We start from the raw sequence: 17,602 nt of genomic DNA on the forward strand, positions 1-17,602 counted from the left end.
ACTACCACAACACCCAACACCAACAAGCTGCCAACACAAAAGGTGACCTTCCCACCTTTTGTGGGAAGATGGGGCTTCTTCTCTAAAAGCAAATTCAGAGTTTCTTCTTCTTTTAGAAAATTTATGTTCTTAGATTGGTCAAAGAGCTCCATGGAAAGCCCAAAACAACCCTGGCTATTGGCAAGGCTAATGGGTGATCTCCACAAACTGATGGCAAGGCTCTATTGTTGCGTAACTCCCTGAACACAGAGGAGTCAAGCTGGTGCCTACACCTAGAGTCTTCACCCCTACTGATCAGTGTTCGTGTTACTGGAAGGTACTCTGTACACTACCAGAGGAGAGAGGTAAGCACCAAGCCGGCTACAAACCTGACCATCTACAATGTGAGCTGCACAGTAGAGGTACAAATGTTGTAGGAATAACTGACCACCACCTAAATGGATTTAAGATCGGCTCCGTAAGATGGAACCCATTCCTGACACTGCTCAGGGGACACAGAACCCAAGACTAGATAGGCCAGGGACCAAGGGGAAAAATAAAACCACTGTTCTGCTGAAGGAACACAGACAAAATGACTAACAACATCTGCTAAACTCATCGATCAGGGTCTTGCTCAGCCATCTCAGGAAGCTTCCTCCTGCAGTTGACTGGAACAAAAACAGAATCATAACTGGGCAATGTGCAGAGAGACACTTCTGAACATTTGGTCCTAAATGGGACGTCTCCATCAAAACTCTCCCCTCAGGGTTCAGGCAACTCTGTGGAAGAGGAGGTAAGAGCCACTGAGGACGGACGGTACCAGGAAATCACACCTAAAAGCAGGTCCCAGGACCAGCAGTAAATGGACAACACAAAACAAATTCAATGGTATTTTTGGAGGTTATTTTTGTGTCCTAAAACTTTGTCTGGGCATTTCCCTCCTTCTATGTCCTACGTCTTTCTTTAGCTATGTTAACAGCTAATCTCTCTTGCATTTACTTTTACTGATTTAAAGCTACTTTGGCACATTATTGGATAATTATTTCATGATAAAGTAAAATGGTAATTTTATTTTCTTCTTCCCCACATTTCCCAATAGTGCAGGGCTCACTGTCACTTAGGTAAACCATCTAGAATAGTCTCTTCCCAGATTTTTATGTAGAGCAAGGGCTTTGTAGTCAGACAGATAGGTGTGAAGTTGAGACTCCCCTTACTAACAAATTCTGTGATCCAGGAACAGTTCAGTTTACCCAACTGTAAAATGGAGACGATCCCCATTTCATAGCAAATTAAAATCTGTTATTCATTCAGTGTGGCTTCGCTTTGGTTTTTATAGCAATATTAATTCATTATTAACTGTTACAGCAGCTAAGAGTACCTGAGTTCCTAACACCGTCTTCTGTTTGTCTTAGACACCGGCACTCATAGGCACACATTCCCCTACACAGATACATGTAATTAAAAACAGGTCTTCAAAAAAAGAAAAACCAATTGTCCCGACTTTTAAGCTGGATGAGTGGAAGAGAACTGGGCACAAGTGCACTGACGTCTTCAGCATATGCTTCTCTCCCCTGGAATCAACAAACTACACTACTGACTTTGCTTGTTCCTCCTGTTCCCTGTGCAGAGACATTTAAGGAATTACAAGTATGATTATTTCTCATTATGTACCAAGAAGGAATATGTACCAAACTCTGATGAGTTCGCTAAGGAAATCATTCAATTAGGGAATTTTGAGATCTGAAGGGCAAATTTACATGGGAGAAATAAATTTGTCACTAAAATGTCAGAGCACTTCCCTGGCTAAAGATGTTTTCAAGGGATTAGATAGATGCTCAGGGGTAAAGGGCACCTGCTGTCCTTCCAGAGGGCCTGAGTTCAACTCAAGGTACCCGCATCAGGTACATTACCCTTGTCTGTAACCCCAGCTCCAAGTGATTCGATGCATCTGGCTGCCACAGGTACCACAGATCAAGTTTATAAATCCACATGCAGAGATACACATACATATAACTAAAAGATGATAAAAATAGACCTTAAAATATTATAAAAAGACATTTTCTAATTTTACTCTTGTTCCATCAATACTGTGCTCGTTTCCTCATTAATATGCTGCATATAACAATCAATCAGGCTAAATATTATCCCTCCATAGAAAGTAACACAACGGATCTACATAAAAATTACAATGTCCATCCGGTGTGGTGGCAGAAGTCTTTAAACCTGGAATTTGGAAGGCTGAGACACATTCTAGGCTCTCTGAATTCAAGTTCACTCTGGTCTATATATACAGCAAGTTCCAGGTTAGCCAAGGCTCTACAGTCTGGTCTATATATACAATAAGTTTCAGGTTAGCCAAGGCTGTACAGAGAGACCCTGTCTTAAAAACAATCCATTGCCAAGTCAGAAAGTAGACATCTCAAATTGGAATCCTTAGAAGATGCAATAAGTTGAGGGAAAAGAGGACCCTGGAAGTTCTTACACCTAAGCCCATTTAAAACAACACTCTTTACAGGTTGGTAGCATCTTTCAATCCCAGTTCTTGTTATACAACATATACCTTCATTTTGTTGACATGTCAGTATTTAAATTTATGTGATAAAATCATTAATGGACACAAAGTCATTTTGGTTTCTATAAATATTAAATTTAGGTTTTTTTAAGAACCTATGGTTAGATGAATAATATAGGCATGTTCCTATATGTTCCATTAAAATTCCAAAATAAATTTACTCACATACTATGAATAACTTCTTAATAATTAACTTTAAACTTAGTTTACGTTAATTAACTTCTTAATACTTCTACATAGCAGGCAGCAGGAACCCAGGCATCCAAGTATTTACCACTAACAATTTTTTTTTAAATTTTTTTATTTTTTGGTTTTTCGAGACAGGGTTTCTCTGTGGCTTTGGAGCCTGTCCTGGAACTAGCTCTGTAGACCAGGCTGGTCTCGAACTCACAGAGATCCGCCTGCCTCTGCCTCCCGAGTGCTGGGATAAGGCGTGCGCCATCATCGCCCGGCTCCACTAACAATTTTTTGAGTGGCCCTATTTAGTACAAGAACAGAGTGGTAAGCTATGTGATCCCTTTCTCGAGACACACAATCTAGGAATGGAAGAAGATACAGAGAAACAGAATAAAGTGAAAGGCAGCATCCAAGTAGTGACATCGGTGCTCCAGGGTTTCAGGAGGGTGGCGGCACATCTAGATACACTGTCCGAGAAGCTTTCAGGGGTCAGACAGAATGTTAGCTAATCCAAGAGTAGACAGGACTCTAGTTTTCAAGAAAGGAGAAACTGACAGTGTGTTGGCTTATTTAATTTTACTATTGTTTTTCTTGAAAATCAAGAGGGAAGTCAAGTAAGTTGAGGCACTACATGGAACAGAATGCCTGTGGACATGTCTTTGGGGCATTTTCTCGATGGCTAGTGGATGTAGGAAGGTCCAGCTCACCATAGGCCGTGCATCTCAAATCAGGTAGGTCCAAGCTGTGTAAGAAGCTGGCTGCCATGAGAGCAAGCTGGAAAGCAGTGTCCCTCTGAGTCTTCACTTCAGTTCCTGCTTGAGTTCCTGTCCTGATTTCTCCCAATAGTAGACTGTGACCCAGAAGTGTAAGCTGAAATAAATCTTTTCTGCCCCAGATTGTTCTGAACATAAAGTTTATCAGAACAATAGAAATCAAAGTAATAAACAAGGAAAAAGTGGGTAGTTAAAGTTGGTTTGGTAAATACAAATAGGCTAGTTGAACTAAAGCATGTTCAATGTCCAGGGCATGCCAGGTTATCACAGCAGGCATAGCAGGGTGACAGACCCACGGAGCATTTCCCTTGGTGAGTCATGTGATCTCTCTGTTCCTGTACGATTTTGGAAGGGCTAGGTTGGATGGGAGACTGGAGGCTGAGATGGCATGGAAAAGTCTCGTAATAATCTCTAGGTGCTTGTGTAAGCTAAGTAGAGAAGAAGACCTCACTATGTGTGAAGGCATTGATTTAAGCATGTTAACTATAATGTCCCATTTACTGTAATAGCCTGCAATTACTTTGGAAGGTTGATAACGACAACTGTTACTTTTAGGAAAGGAAGTTGAAAGTCTGGGAAGCCTAGAAGTTTGCCTAAGGAGACGGTCAGAAGAACTTCACAGCCCACAGAATCTGCACTACACCACACTCTCCAGGGGCACCTTCTATGCTTTCCTTCCACTCAGGTCAGTCACGCATTAGACCTCCAGAACAGAATCCAGACCATCACAGGACAAGGAGGAAAACAGGAGAGGACGTAAGGAGACTCTTCTACCCATCAACAACCAAGGACTGTTAACGCTCGATGGAGCTCCCAGCACATGAGTGGCGTAGATGCTTTCTGACCCCTAAGAAAACTCTAGGACCTGAACCTTTAGGTGCAAAGGAGAAAATCTGAGCTGAGCTGATCCTGTGACCGATGCTACACAGTTTCTGTTCTCAACTTCTCTAAGGAAACAAGACAATTTGTAGGATCCTAAGATTGCAACTGAAGAGTTGCTTCTGTCCATGAGATCCATTCCCAGCCACATGTTAAATTCTGTTGCTCAAAGGCAGAACATGAGGACAGACAGCTCCAGGATTTCAGGAAACGGCATCAGGACACTTCTCCTATCTGTTGTGTCCTGTTGCTTTAGCTTTACTGTGAACGCTATACTACTGTATACATAGAATCCTTGCTGTGAATTCTAGAGCAAGCTCAACTTCCAGAAACCGCAGTCCTGTCTTGTTCCCTAGAATGGTATCTCTACTTTGAACTTTACCCATACATTGGTAATAAATATATTTTTTATTAAGTTATAAAACATTGTATGACCAGATACTGACTCTGGCTATTGAGAATAGCCAAGCTTCCTGTATGCTGCTTGGATCCCTGGAACTCCCCCTGATCTTTAATGCTTTAGGTGGTCCAGAGACAGCAAACTATCTCTCTCCTTTTTACACATGTGCATGTATACAGCACACACATGAATGTACTCATCTTTGCTACTACTGACAGAAGAAATATGTATGCTCTAATATTTTTTTCTTAATGGTCATCATTTTCTCATACTTATTTTATTTTAGAAAGATAAAAGCAGCCACTACACACCTGCAGCACATCTCCGAGGTCCGCTGTGCTAAGATCTGGGTCCTCTGTGGTGTTGAAAGGCACAGGAGTTATCCGCACCAGGGTGAGCACGCGAGGCTCCGGATACCTCCATAGCATCATCCCTGGGCTCTCGTCTGTCTCACTACAGAACAAGACTTCATAGGCACCAGGGAGTTTCAAAGGTTCTGCCAAACGAAAACAACATTGCAAGTTTTTAAAAAGGAACACGTTGATTTCTCAGAAAGAGAATTAAAAAAATCACATAAAGAAACTAACTGATCAGTTTAAATAAAATTTGAGACGGAAAAAGTCAATTTCAAAGAGGGACTGATTGGTGTTATCACTCCACACAGTCAGTGTGAATGAACCGCTTTCTTGTGCTCCAGGGCTATCACAGGGACTGGCTGGTATCACCACTTCCACACTGTCAGTGTGAATGGACGGCTTTCTCGTGCTCCAGGGCTATCACAGGGACTGGCTGGTATCACCACTTCCACACCATCAGTGTGAATGGACCGCTTTCTCGTGCTCCAGGGCTATCACAGGGACTGGCTGGTATCACCACTTCCACACCATCAGTGTGAATGGACCGCTTTCTCGTGCTCCAGGGCTATCACAGGGACTGGCTGGTATCACCACTTCCACACCGTCAGTGTGAATGGACCGCTTTCTCGTGCTCCAGGGCTATCACAGGGACTGATTGGTGTTATCACTCCACACCGTCAGTGTGAATGGACCGCTTTCTCGTGCTCCAGGGCTATCACAGGGACTGACTGGTGTTATCACTCCACACCGTCAGTGTGAATGGACCGCTTTCTCGTGCTCCAGGGCTATCACAGGGACTGGCTGGTATCACCACTTCCACACCGTCAGTGTGAATGGACCGCTTTCTCGTGCTCCAGGGCTATCACAGGGACTGGCTGGTATCACCACTTCCACACCGTCAGTGTGAATGGACCGCTTTCTCATGCTCCAGGGCTATCACTGCACTCACTCCACACCACACATGGCACATGCACTCACGCGGAGACTGCCTGTACTCACCAGCATCCTGTAGGTACTGAAAGGAGCCTGTCCGCAGGTCATCTGAACTTGGTTCACTTTTCAGAGCTTGAGTCTTATCCACAGGGGATGGCATTTGGGGTGCTGATTCGGGAACCGGCACTTCAAAGCTCCCCTCTTCCTGAAGATACCCACTGAATAATTCATGCAGAAGGGACAAGCAATTCAAATGCTCTTGACCCCAGAAGACCTTCAAAAGGGTATGAAAATATTAACAGTCTTTAAACATAAACATTTCTTGAGAATAATTAGGTACAAATCATATTTGAATTAATGTGAGGCTATAATCATGTTCAGTATAATAATAAACTACAATTTCCAAGAAATAATAATTTATTGTTTGAAATTCTAATACTTGAATAACCTATCATGGGTTGTGTGGGTAAGAGTAAAGTTTAAACTTTAGATTAGTGATGAGATTGCAATGGTGTGAAACATTGTTTGCCAATTCATTCAGCAAGAAGGAAAAAGAACATTTCTTAAAGTCCAAGATCAGAACACACAGGTTCTCTTGGCCAAATATTAATAAAATGGTAACAGTCTCGTGGGTGACTTCCTCCACTTGTCAGAGATCAGTCCTAACAGGAGAGAAGGAAGCTGCCCCTGTACAGTTCCTGGAGTCTGTGTTAGTGAGACCTCTAAATGTGGCTGACAGTTATATGGCTGGGGCAGACGAAGGGGCCACTGGCAATGGTACTGGGATTTATCTCTACTGCATGTACTGGCCTTCTGGGATCCTATTCTCTTTGGCTGTTTACCTTGCTCTGCCTTGATGTAGTAGGGAGGGCCTTGGAGTTTCCATAAAGCAAAGTGCCTTACCCTCTCTTAGGACTAGAGGGGATGGGGTGGGAGTGTGTGTGGAGGGAATGGGAGGAGGGGAGGAAGTGGAAATTTGGATTGGTATTTTTTTTTTTTAAAATCTAATAAAAAAAGGAAACTAAAAAAAAAGTTGAAAGATTGCAATTTTTGGTTGATTTTAAGAAATGCACATTTAATACACCCCCTTTAGTGATAAACTAGTCACTAAAATTTCTATCATTGTGAATCTTGCAACTTTTTTGATTTCCAACAATCCTGAGGGACATGAAATTGCATAATGAAGTTAAGAGCTACCTAAGTATTATCAAGAAAGAGAATAGAGAATCTCATGCATTCTATACCTGGCTATAGGCATGAATGAGAGGTTGGGATATAACATACCAAATTTTAATAACCGAGCATCATATGCCTAAGGAAGTTGCAACTATGACACAGCTCTGTGTGTTGGGTGGCACTGACCTGATACAGGCTGACTGCTATTATTAGAAACTCCACACAGTAAAAAGTTTCCCCAGACATTTCCACTCTCAGTTTTACAACCAAGAGAAACCAAACTGTATGTCCATGGAAAAACCTGTCTACAGCTGTTCACAGAAGCATTTTTCGGGAATAGTCCAAAGTGGAACGATTCCAAAACTCCCTCAACTGATGAATGAATGGTAAGAAGATACTCTAAGGTTTGACTGTGATGACAACAAGCACAAAATCCTGAATATACCAACAACAGCGGCAAGACCCCAACCCATTGAACTATACTGTGGAAACAGGAAAATGAGATGAGATGACCCATTCTTCAATCATGCTGTGAAGATGTACACCATCATTCCATACACTTCCTTATCACACAAAAAATTTAAATTTTGGTGAAGTATTTCAAAACAAAACAAAACAACAACAGGCCAGTTAAAAACCTGTGGGGAACATCTGGCGGCCCCTACAGACCTGTAGCAGACCACCTCTTAAATCCACGGCTATCTTTGGTATGGCCTGCTGTGGGCCTGGATTGCCACTGTGTTTACACCATTTGGCTTCCAGATTGACAGTAGCAGAGAACGGTCCCATCAGAATCCGGCTTCTGTCTCTGAGGCTTGTTTTAAGGAGAAAATCACTTATGCTGAGGAGGAATGATGATCCAATACTTCTGCCTGAAGGAGAGAAAAAGAAAGGCTGTATAGTTTAATTACTCCTCAACAACAACAACAACAACAACAAAAACAGTGGGGATGCCTCTCTTGGTCAGGGTCTTCCCCAGCCAGCTCTCCCCAGCCTTGTGCCATTATTACAAAATTCTGAAACAGGTAGACATTCACATTCCTAACAAAGCAATATTTGCCAAAACATTAGGACTTTTCCATGTGTGCACAGTTTAGGTTTTATGAGTGGAGATGGTTTCATTAAATTCTGCAAGCTTTTCACAAGTACATTAGGGACAAGGACAGCTGTTCCATTCACCCGTTACCATGACGTGAAGGGCAATTTTCTGTGCTTTCTTACAGCAACAGAGCACAGTTTAGTGCACTTTGCTAGACACACAAGTTTTGGGTTGGCCCATGCTAAAATTCAAAACAATCAAAATACATAACATGTGCTTTCTAAAAACTTTGGCTTAATCCAAACTTCACACCTCATAACCACTCGAATTTTACAAAGTCTTAAAAACAGATAGTGGCAGGTTAGATTTATGAGAAAAACTATATGCCAGAGTTCAAAGTAAATATGTACAGAAAAGGAATACACTTTAAAATGTAGGTTTCCTTTTGAACTTGATGTAGGAGTGTGGATCAAAACCTTTTCATAAAGCCTATAGCAGACTTTAAGGAATCTGGATGCCCAGTTAAAGTGGTGAGTTCATTTTCCTCCCAAGAAACTCATATTCTAAATTGTCACTGAGAATATTGAATTTCACCAGGCCATACCTTAATGCTCAGGGCTTATTTTCCTAATGCTATATGATCCTGAAAAAGATGAAAGATTAAGAAACACCTTAGGCCCAGGATGTAGGCATGTACTGACTTTCTGTGGAAAACTGAAAACATCAATGTTGTAAGTACTTATTGTGGCAATCAGAGACACAACTTCCTCCACAGAAGGCACCAGAACCACAAGTGTTATCGCTACGACTTGTTTTAAAGTTACCATGGTGAGAAATGAGTTTCTTAAATCTTTTTATCAAACAAGTACCACTGAAACTTCTCCCTTTTCACAATTACCTTGATATTTTTTTTTTTGATTTTTTTAAGACAAGGCTTTGCTAAGTAGAACACACTAGCCTCAGACACACAGAGGTCAGTCTGCCCCAACCCCGCCTCTGCTTACTGAGTGCTGAGAGTAAAGTCATCCACTGCCGTGTCGGCTGACTATCTCCACCTGAGCTGTGTGCACTCGTACACACACACACACACACACACACACACGCACGCACGCACACACACACAGAATAGAGACCTAAAAGTCAGCTCAACGAAGTCAATATACCTCCTAACAACTGTGTTTACATGTAGCACGATACTTCATTCTTTCAAGCTCCATTCTCTTACTCCAATATTTTAAGTCATCAAAGAAAAGAAGCCGTGTAGTTGAAGTGTGCACGAGGCTGCCACACTTCAGCTCATCCGTGAGCACAGCACTAGCTGTGGGACCTGCCCCACAGAATGGACGTGACAGTTTAGAATCTGCCCTCCAAGTTTCTGACTTGCCGACATCTTTGCCATCTCCATCTTAGATCACCGTAAGAGAAGGATGAATGGAAAGCCATGGGAGCTACTTCTTGGTCTTCATCAAACAAACGAATATTCAAGAACTTTGAAATATTTTAGGGCTATGCAGATGCTTCAAAAATATGGAGTTCCAATAGATCCCTCACACAACCGTGTCATTTACTTCTTTCCCCTTTGAGTCAGGGTCTCATCATGTAGCCCGGGTTGACCTGAAAACCTGCTTTGTACATCGGACTGGCTTTGAACTCACAGAGATCTGCCTGCTTCTACTTCTAGAGGTGTGCACCACCCCCCAGCCAGATCCTGTTTAAAATTCTCTTCTTCCCCCATGATGTCATTCTCCTGACCTACAACCCAAACTAGATGCCAGTGAGTTTAGGTGTCAAGACTTTTATCTTAATCTGTAACCAATATTCTAGTTTCCTTGTCTTAAGTGATTTTGAGATTCTGAATCTCAACTATCCTAAGGCCTGTCTGTCAATTTCAGTTTAACTTGTTTTCCCATGAGCAGAATGAGGGATTTCCCAGAGGATAACCTAAGAGAGGATGCCCTTGGGCATCACATGGGACATGTGATCCCTGATCCCTCTGTTCCACTGCTATGTACAGTAACTCTGAGGGCTTTGTCTGTCAGATTTTCCACTCAGTATAGAGTTACCCCTCGGGGAAGATTCTTAGAGATTAAGTAGATAACTTTTCATCTACCTTTCATACACTAATGCCACTATTCACTAATGGAATTCAGAATGATTACTGCTAAGTTGTGTGATAATGTTGACTTTCTAGTTCCCTGCTTTAAAAGTTGTTTTTGTATTAGTGTTTGTATGGAATCCTAAATATGTTACAAATCAAAATTCAATATTATTATTATTACTTTGGTTTTTCTTTTTTTAAAGTTTCTTCATATTTTTTTAAAATTGAAATTATTATTTCAATAACAACCTGAATCCCAGAAGTTGAAGACACTGTCCCTACACCCTCCCCTGAGCAGAGGAGAGGGAACACTTGGAGGGAACAGGTGGGACCAGCCAGGGAACCTCCAAATCTTTCTAGACCATCTACTGCTGATGGGGGTGTCCCCAGAATACTGATTCTGAGTGAAAGAGGTGGGACTGGGCTCTTTCTTGGATGAGGGTAAACAGATAAGCACCCCCTCCTGTGCTGTCCCTTTTCCCAGAAGGCCTGGAGACAGGAGGACCAGGTGGCATTTTTTTTATTAACAAGGAGTGGCAATGAATTTCATAAATGGTCATAAGAGAGAACAATCAACTTCATAGTTCTGACAAAACATGAACGCAGTCTCTGGAACTCACGACAGGGCCATTCATTCTCCTTTCCCCTTTCTTCCACTCTAGAGCCCATCTATGTGACAGCCTCCCTTTTGTCTTTTATCATTAAGAAACGCACTGAATGTTTCTGGGGATAGGACGAACCGTGTGCCATAGATCCAGCACTCACATGATGGATCTACGTAAACTGTAAACTGGACCCCAGGACATTTTCACTCTGGACAAGCGGCGAGAGAAGGTAAATTAAGGCATGGGTTGTTCTGTTCAGGACTTCTGCACGGTGGACACCATGTCCACAGTGGAAATAGCACAGCTACCTTCAAGGACGCGACACTGGAGATCTCTCTGTGCTGACAACCAATAGGACGCCTGCTGGCTGGGAAGTACAAAGGCACTTGAAATGCTAACTTTTACATTTTCTGTACATTTTGTTCTCCAAGTTTTCAAATGTTAGAAGAAAGATTTAAAAATTAAAACTATTTCTCGATTGAAAGATATAAAATTATCATAACCTTCAAAATAAGAAATATTAAATTTACTTCTTTAATTAGAGATCAAGCTTATTTATTTATTTAGTTTCTGAGACAGGGTCTCACTGTATAGTCGTAGACCAGGATGGCCTTGAACTCAGAAACTCACCCAGTTCTGCCTCCTAAACACCAAAACTAAAGGAATAAACCACCACATCCCCCTGCTCAAATCATCTTTAAAACTTCCAGGTTGGAAACTGTCTTTCAGCAAGGTGAGGTGCTTCAGCTAACTTCTACAAACCCAGGCTGTGATGTCAACAGCAAGCACCCGACAGTGGTGAGACCACAGACCCTGCACCCCACCGTCTTCTGCTCTGATAACTTCCTTACTGTGGCAAGATGCAGTGCTGCCTTCATCAGTCATGTGATCGGGTCGTTCTGACTGGAACTTCTGTCTCCTCTCCTTTAAAGAAATACTTTTCTGCTCAAGCTTCCAACTGAATTACCTCTTTCAAAAATCTGTTTATATTTTTAATTTGTTTTTGGAAGCCAATGTCAGACATTTAATTAGAATAAATGAGGTGTGACAGCACTGAGGAGTAATGTCAGAAGTGACCGATGTGATGAGCGGCAGCGTGCTTTGTTTGCATGTTGTCGTACTTTTCAAGTGAGCATAAGACTACATTCAAGGAACAAACAGCCTTATGACCTTTAAAATATTCCTTTAGAAGACCAATAAATGCAAACCACTTGTTTTGAAAACCATGTAAGAACACCGCCTGCCTGTCAGCCCCGGGATGTACTAGGCCCATGTGATGCTCCTCCTCTCCACATGCCATCTGCGCCAAGCGCAGCCTGAACGGAGCCCCTGAAGACTGAGTTTGCAGCATGCTCAATGATGACATGTGCCAGCAAAGCAGAACCAGGTAGGTGAGGTTTTTGTTTTGTTTTTAAATCCAGCTGGAAGCAATCTTGGGCTACTAAAAATCAGCAAAGATATGTTAGAAACATCCAGAAGCGAATTTGCGTACCAGTGAAATATCAGGATGCCTCAAAAAGGAAGAAAAAAATTCTTTTAAGTACAATTCACAAAAATATGATGAAGCTACCAAAGACCAAAATCTTTTCATTTTATATTCCTTCAAACAATTATTTTGAATCTCATAAAATACAGCATTTGGGCATTTTAACAGAAAATAAAAAACATAAACAAAACACCTTGTTTTCCATCCTTAAACAGAATGTGTAAATTGGTTGAATCTTACTTATATTCAGTTTTGCAATAAGCCTATGTAAACATATATGCCTATTACTAGCATAAATGAAAAGTCAGAATAAAGAAATGTAATAAAACATGGAGCTATAATATATAACATACATATATACATATATAAAATAAAACATGGAGCCATTGTTCAGTGAACAGAGCAACCGCAGGAAGTGAGAGCTCAGAGTGGAGCTTTCTCCAAAGCACCGTTTAATTTCTCATAGGGAGAATTTAGAGTTCCCGGAACCTCTGACCCAGTGCTCCTTAGAGACTAACAGTTGGGACTCCTACTTTTTAACCCAAGCCTGGTCTTCTGAATTCAAGAAACCAGGAAAATAAGCTACAAGAGGAAGTTTTCTTTTCTCCTTTCCATATAAAAGGAGAATTTCTCATGAAAGAAGAATGTCTTCTACACTGGCTGTAGATACTTGGTCCTTGTCTAGGGAAAGTATATTTGTTTTTAAAAACTCTTGGCCTGGAAAACCAAAATGAAAAGAGCAGAAAGTCATAGCTCTTTCCTCCTTTCCAGTCTGCTACCATGCTCTGTCTTGTCTGCACGGGTCCGTTAGAAACCGACTTTATGGAAGGCAGGCTGGCTCATCTGGCCACCTACTAAACGACAGCCTTCTTAGAGAAGAAGGATGGTAAAAGATATCTGTGAAGTTTCTGAGATCAACACAGTAGCTAATTTCCATGAAGAAAATTCTGCTGTCAGGTTTTTGCTTTTTATTTGTTTTTGGTTTTACTTGGGTGGCCAAGGTCTCACTATGTAGCCCACACTGTCCGTGAATTCCAGATCCTCCTAGTAGAGTTACAGGTAGGTGCCATCATGCCTCCTCAAGTCATTTCTATAGTCATCACATGGATGAAGACTGGCCAAAAACTTAATGTTGAAAGCAAAAGCACTTGCTAGGTGATGTGCTGCAATGGCTTAGAAACTGGGATTGGCCTACGTAATGAAGTCTGATCAAAAGAAAATCCAGAGGCCATGAAAAGTCTTCTCTATCTCAGAATGTCCTTGGGCAAATCTCTACCCTTTTAGGACTAAGTCAACAAGGCAGTTAAGACTAGCTCACTGTTCTTCATCCCAGGATTCCCTGACATGGGACACCTATTTTTTTTTAATATTTTATTTTATTTTTTTAAATTTATTTATTTATTAAAGATTTCTGTCTCTTCCCCGCCACTGCCTCCCATCTCCCTCCCCCTCCCCAATCAAGTCCCCCTCCCTCGTCAGCCCAAAGAGAGATCAGGGTTCCCTGCCCTGTGGGAAGTCCAAGGACCACCCACCTCCATCCAGGTCTAGTAAGGTGAGCATCCAAACTGCCTAGGCTCATGGGACACCTATTAACTAATACTTCATGACATCATTTTAATATTTCAAATAGCCTACAAGTCAGGAATCTGAAACCGGGGCTGTGGAGACCTACTAAGGTTTTTATTTGTAGTTACTACTCTATCAAGTTGGTGCCATTACTTATCTAGTTAGTAATACGTGCAATCAGTTTGGACAATAAGGTTTACATGAAGAAATGACCATGAGGTTATTTAGAAATAATTTTAACTCAAAACATTTAATGATAGATGGCTTCAGCATTCAAGTGATACAGTTTTGCTGAGAGAAGGAAAAGGCATTTAGTTTATGCCAAGCACCCACACTTCCACAGTAGGAAGCAGCTATGCGCAGCACCTGCCCCAGCAGCCAGGCAGTGAGTAAGGGGCGGAGGAGAGCACCTGCCCTGCCCTCCTGCCGTACACACTCTGCTGCTCTGCAGACTCCATTCCTTGGTCATCGCAATTCCATTTCGCAAGTGGTAACAGCACCGCAAATAAATACTATCCTGTCCCAGCTCTCTTGCACAGCCTCAACACGTAACGCCGACATGGCCAACAGGTCTAGGGGACCAGTCAGCATATAAAAGAGGATCTCAGATATATTTGTATTCCTTCATTCCTGCCAGCCTTGTTTTGCCAGTAATCTCCTTAGCACACAGCCTATTGGCTTATGTGGACAACAGGACAATTTGCTGTGGCCACAAACAGAACTCAGTATCGTCACAAATTCAATTGCATGGGTGGTGGGTTGCTTGTAGTTTCCTATAGGCTCAGGGCTGGGACTCACAACACACGCACAGAGCACTAAACTAAAGGTGCTGTGTCAGGACGCGAGGGAAGGCTGCTAGGAAGAGATCTTTAGTGCTTAGTTACCAGGACCTTTCTTCCACGGTAACCTTCTGTGCAATGAAATTCATGGCAACTGACAGCAATTTTGTTGTCTTAAAGGTCTCTCACTGTTTAAATAAATATGTAAGTCTTTTATCCAGATGCAACCAGATCTAGAGAAACTGAAGCAGAAAGCACTGATCCACCACCCCTGGCATCATATAAGACAGGAACATGCCACTATCATGGACTATGGTGAAAAATATATCACTGGAGGCCACAAAAACTTAGATTTGGTTTGAAATCTTGTAACTAAATTTGATTGGGAGAAATAGGCTAATCCTGGCAGAGACAAGGCTGGAAGGTAGATTTAAACAGGCAGTGTAGCAGTGGTAATTGGGTTCTTGTCAGAAAGGCTCCCCAAGAGAACCATATTTATACAATTAACAATTCTTTTGTGTGCAGACACATGTGAGCTGTGTAAAAACACAAGAGATGTGTAACGGTAAACAGAAAGCAATGATCTTGAGCAGGCCACATCCTTGAACTTGTCATTAATAAATGTCTTTCCTACGTTCAGCTACTCGGGATGTTGGAAGTCTGTTTTCTTCAAGTACTTCAAACACTGAAATCCAGGAACATTTATTATTTTAATCCATTACAGGCAGCGCTTGATTTAACTTTATTGGTTGTGGTGGTGGTAGTGTTATAAGTGGGGTACAGCAATGTTCTTTTACACATCCTTTCAAAAGGGCTTAATTACATTTTATAGTTTGGGCCAGGAATTCTGCTTGTTTTTTGTCTAACTAGGTTCAAATGGAGTTCAGGTCAGTGATGAATCAGAAGACAAAGTCAGAGATGGTTATCTTTCTGATGTGAGCTCATCTCCCTCTGGAGCGGCTGGGCAGGTACATCACGTCCACCACTGCACAGGAGATCGCCCTAATGGCCTCTGCTGGGGCTCATTACAAAGTTTTCATTTTTCATGCAGCCTTGAAATGAATATATCAGAGATTGGACACAGTGCTTGCTTCTATTTCTCTGAAGTTACTAAACTCTGGATTCTAAATGATTCCTGTTGGGCTGCCAGATGTGGGAACCCCATCAGAGCTAAAACACAAACGTACCTGGCAAACGGTAAGCATGGTGCAGACACAGCCCTTTCCACAGAGTAATGCACACCACAAAACCGAAATACTAACCACCCATAGCTACTCATCCTCCACACCACGTAGAAAGCCTTTTTCTGTGCTAGTGAGATGCACAGTCGGTAGCAGGATTCTGATGGTCAGCGATGATGTGAGTTTGGTCCCCGGGTAACGGTACTGTGATGGTCAGCGATGATGTGAGTTTGGTCCCTGGGTAATGGTACTGTGATGGTCAGTGATGATGTGAGTTTGGTCCCTATAACCCATGTATGATGAAACATCAGAACTGACTCCATAGAGCTGTCTTCTGACCTTCACATGTGTGCTGTGGCATGTGCACCCACCCACACCCCACGTCACTCACACACTAAATAAAACATTAAAATGACCTTTCCTAAGTAGTGGGATTGATATTGTTCATTCTTGTCTAATAGTTTATCTACTCACACATTATAACAACCATAGCAAAAATACCATTTCAACATTGAGTCTCTTATAGTTATGTATTTTTTATTTTTAATCATATTAGAGAAGTAATATAAATTATTATTTGGGGAGAAATTATATATTTTACTAGTTTTTATTTCATTTTTAAGTTTTAGAACTTCGTACCTTTTGGAGAATGCCAAGAACGTGCAGAAAAACATTCTCACAGATAAAAAACAAGAAGTCTAAGAGTAATTTTAGGGTGAAAAGAAACTATGCCAGCTTTTACCGGGGCAACTGTGAACCTTATAATAGAGGTGAAGGAGGAACCCGGCCTGGAGGTTAACAGTGGTTCTCAGTCCAGGGACGAGGAGGTGTTGTGTTTCAGGGATTCTGGCCCATCTGTTCTGCCCGCCTACATTTTACTTCTGCAAACCCATAAATGTACCTCTACCTCAGGGACTATAGAAAGGCATAAGAATTCTTCTGCTTTTCATTATCACAAGATTCGGTAACTCATTTCATTGTCAAGATAATCCCCTTCACTCTTTCTTTTGTGCTTGCCAGGTATGCCAAAATGACAAATAAAACCCCAGATGTTGCAGGCCAGTGAGCATTCCACTTTTCCTTCAGTGTTGGGTTTAAGCTACTTGGGACAGAGTATCAAAAAAGACAGAATCCTGATGCCCACACCCAATATTCATTAAGGACTGTTGGTGATCTGTCTAGCTGTCAACTAGCTATATTTATGCTTCCATCCTCACTGGATCCTTAAAAGTTAAGTTTGTCTTCTGTCTTTTACAGTCAAGAAATTTATTTCCTGTCCTTCAGACCCTGGAAAGAGATGTATTTCTTTGTGAAAGCAGTAAGGGTCTTTGGGTGCTGTCATGGGCTAACTACTTACTGCACATGGGATTTTAGGCAGTCGTATCTAATGCAATGCTAACTGGCACCCAAAGCCTATGAGGGTGCCTTGGAGATCTCCTTCAGGAGAAGCACAGCATAAACAGTGGGGCCAAGGCTTTGTTTCAGGTAATGACCTGGTTTCACTTTTGGTGTGTGAGGTGAGCATGAGGGGAGGCACTCTAGTCCCATGGAAGAGAAGGGCTATGCTTCCTTTCCCTCTCTTGTTCTGTTTATATACAGAGTT

General features: G+C 41.9%; 1 protein-coding gene across 3 annotated transcripts in view; it reads right to left on the reverse strand.

Annotated features, from left to right (window-relative positions):
* The window catches only part of Vps13b (vacuolar protein sorting 13 homolog B), a 470,084-nt gene that overhangs the window by 115,522 nt on the left and 336,960 nt on the right, over positions 1-17,602 (reverse strand). For all 3 annotated transcript variants that reach the window (XM_041637454.1, XM_041637453.1, XM_041637452.1), the window contains 3 exons: positions 7,915-8,117; positions 6,136-6,343; positions 5,092-5,276 (listed from right to left, as the gene is read on the reverse strand). In XM_041637454.1, the coding sequence (XP_041493388.1) occupies positions 5,092-5,276; positions 6,136-6,343; positions 7,915-8,117 (596 nt within the window). The remainder of the gene's footprint in view (positions 1-5,091; positions 5,277-6,135; positions 6,344-7,914; positions 8,118-17,602) is intronic.

This window comes from Microtus oregoni, unplaced genomic scaffold (assembly GCF_018167655.1).
Source record: "Microtus oregoni isolate MIOR12 unplaced genomic scaffold, Mior012 000053F_ref0000044, whole genome shotgun sequence".
Lineage (NCBI taxonomy): Eukaryota > Metazoa > Chordata > Mammalia > Rodentia > Cricetidae > Microtus > Microtus oregoni.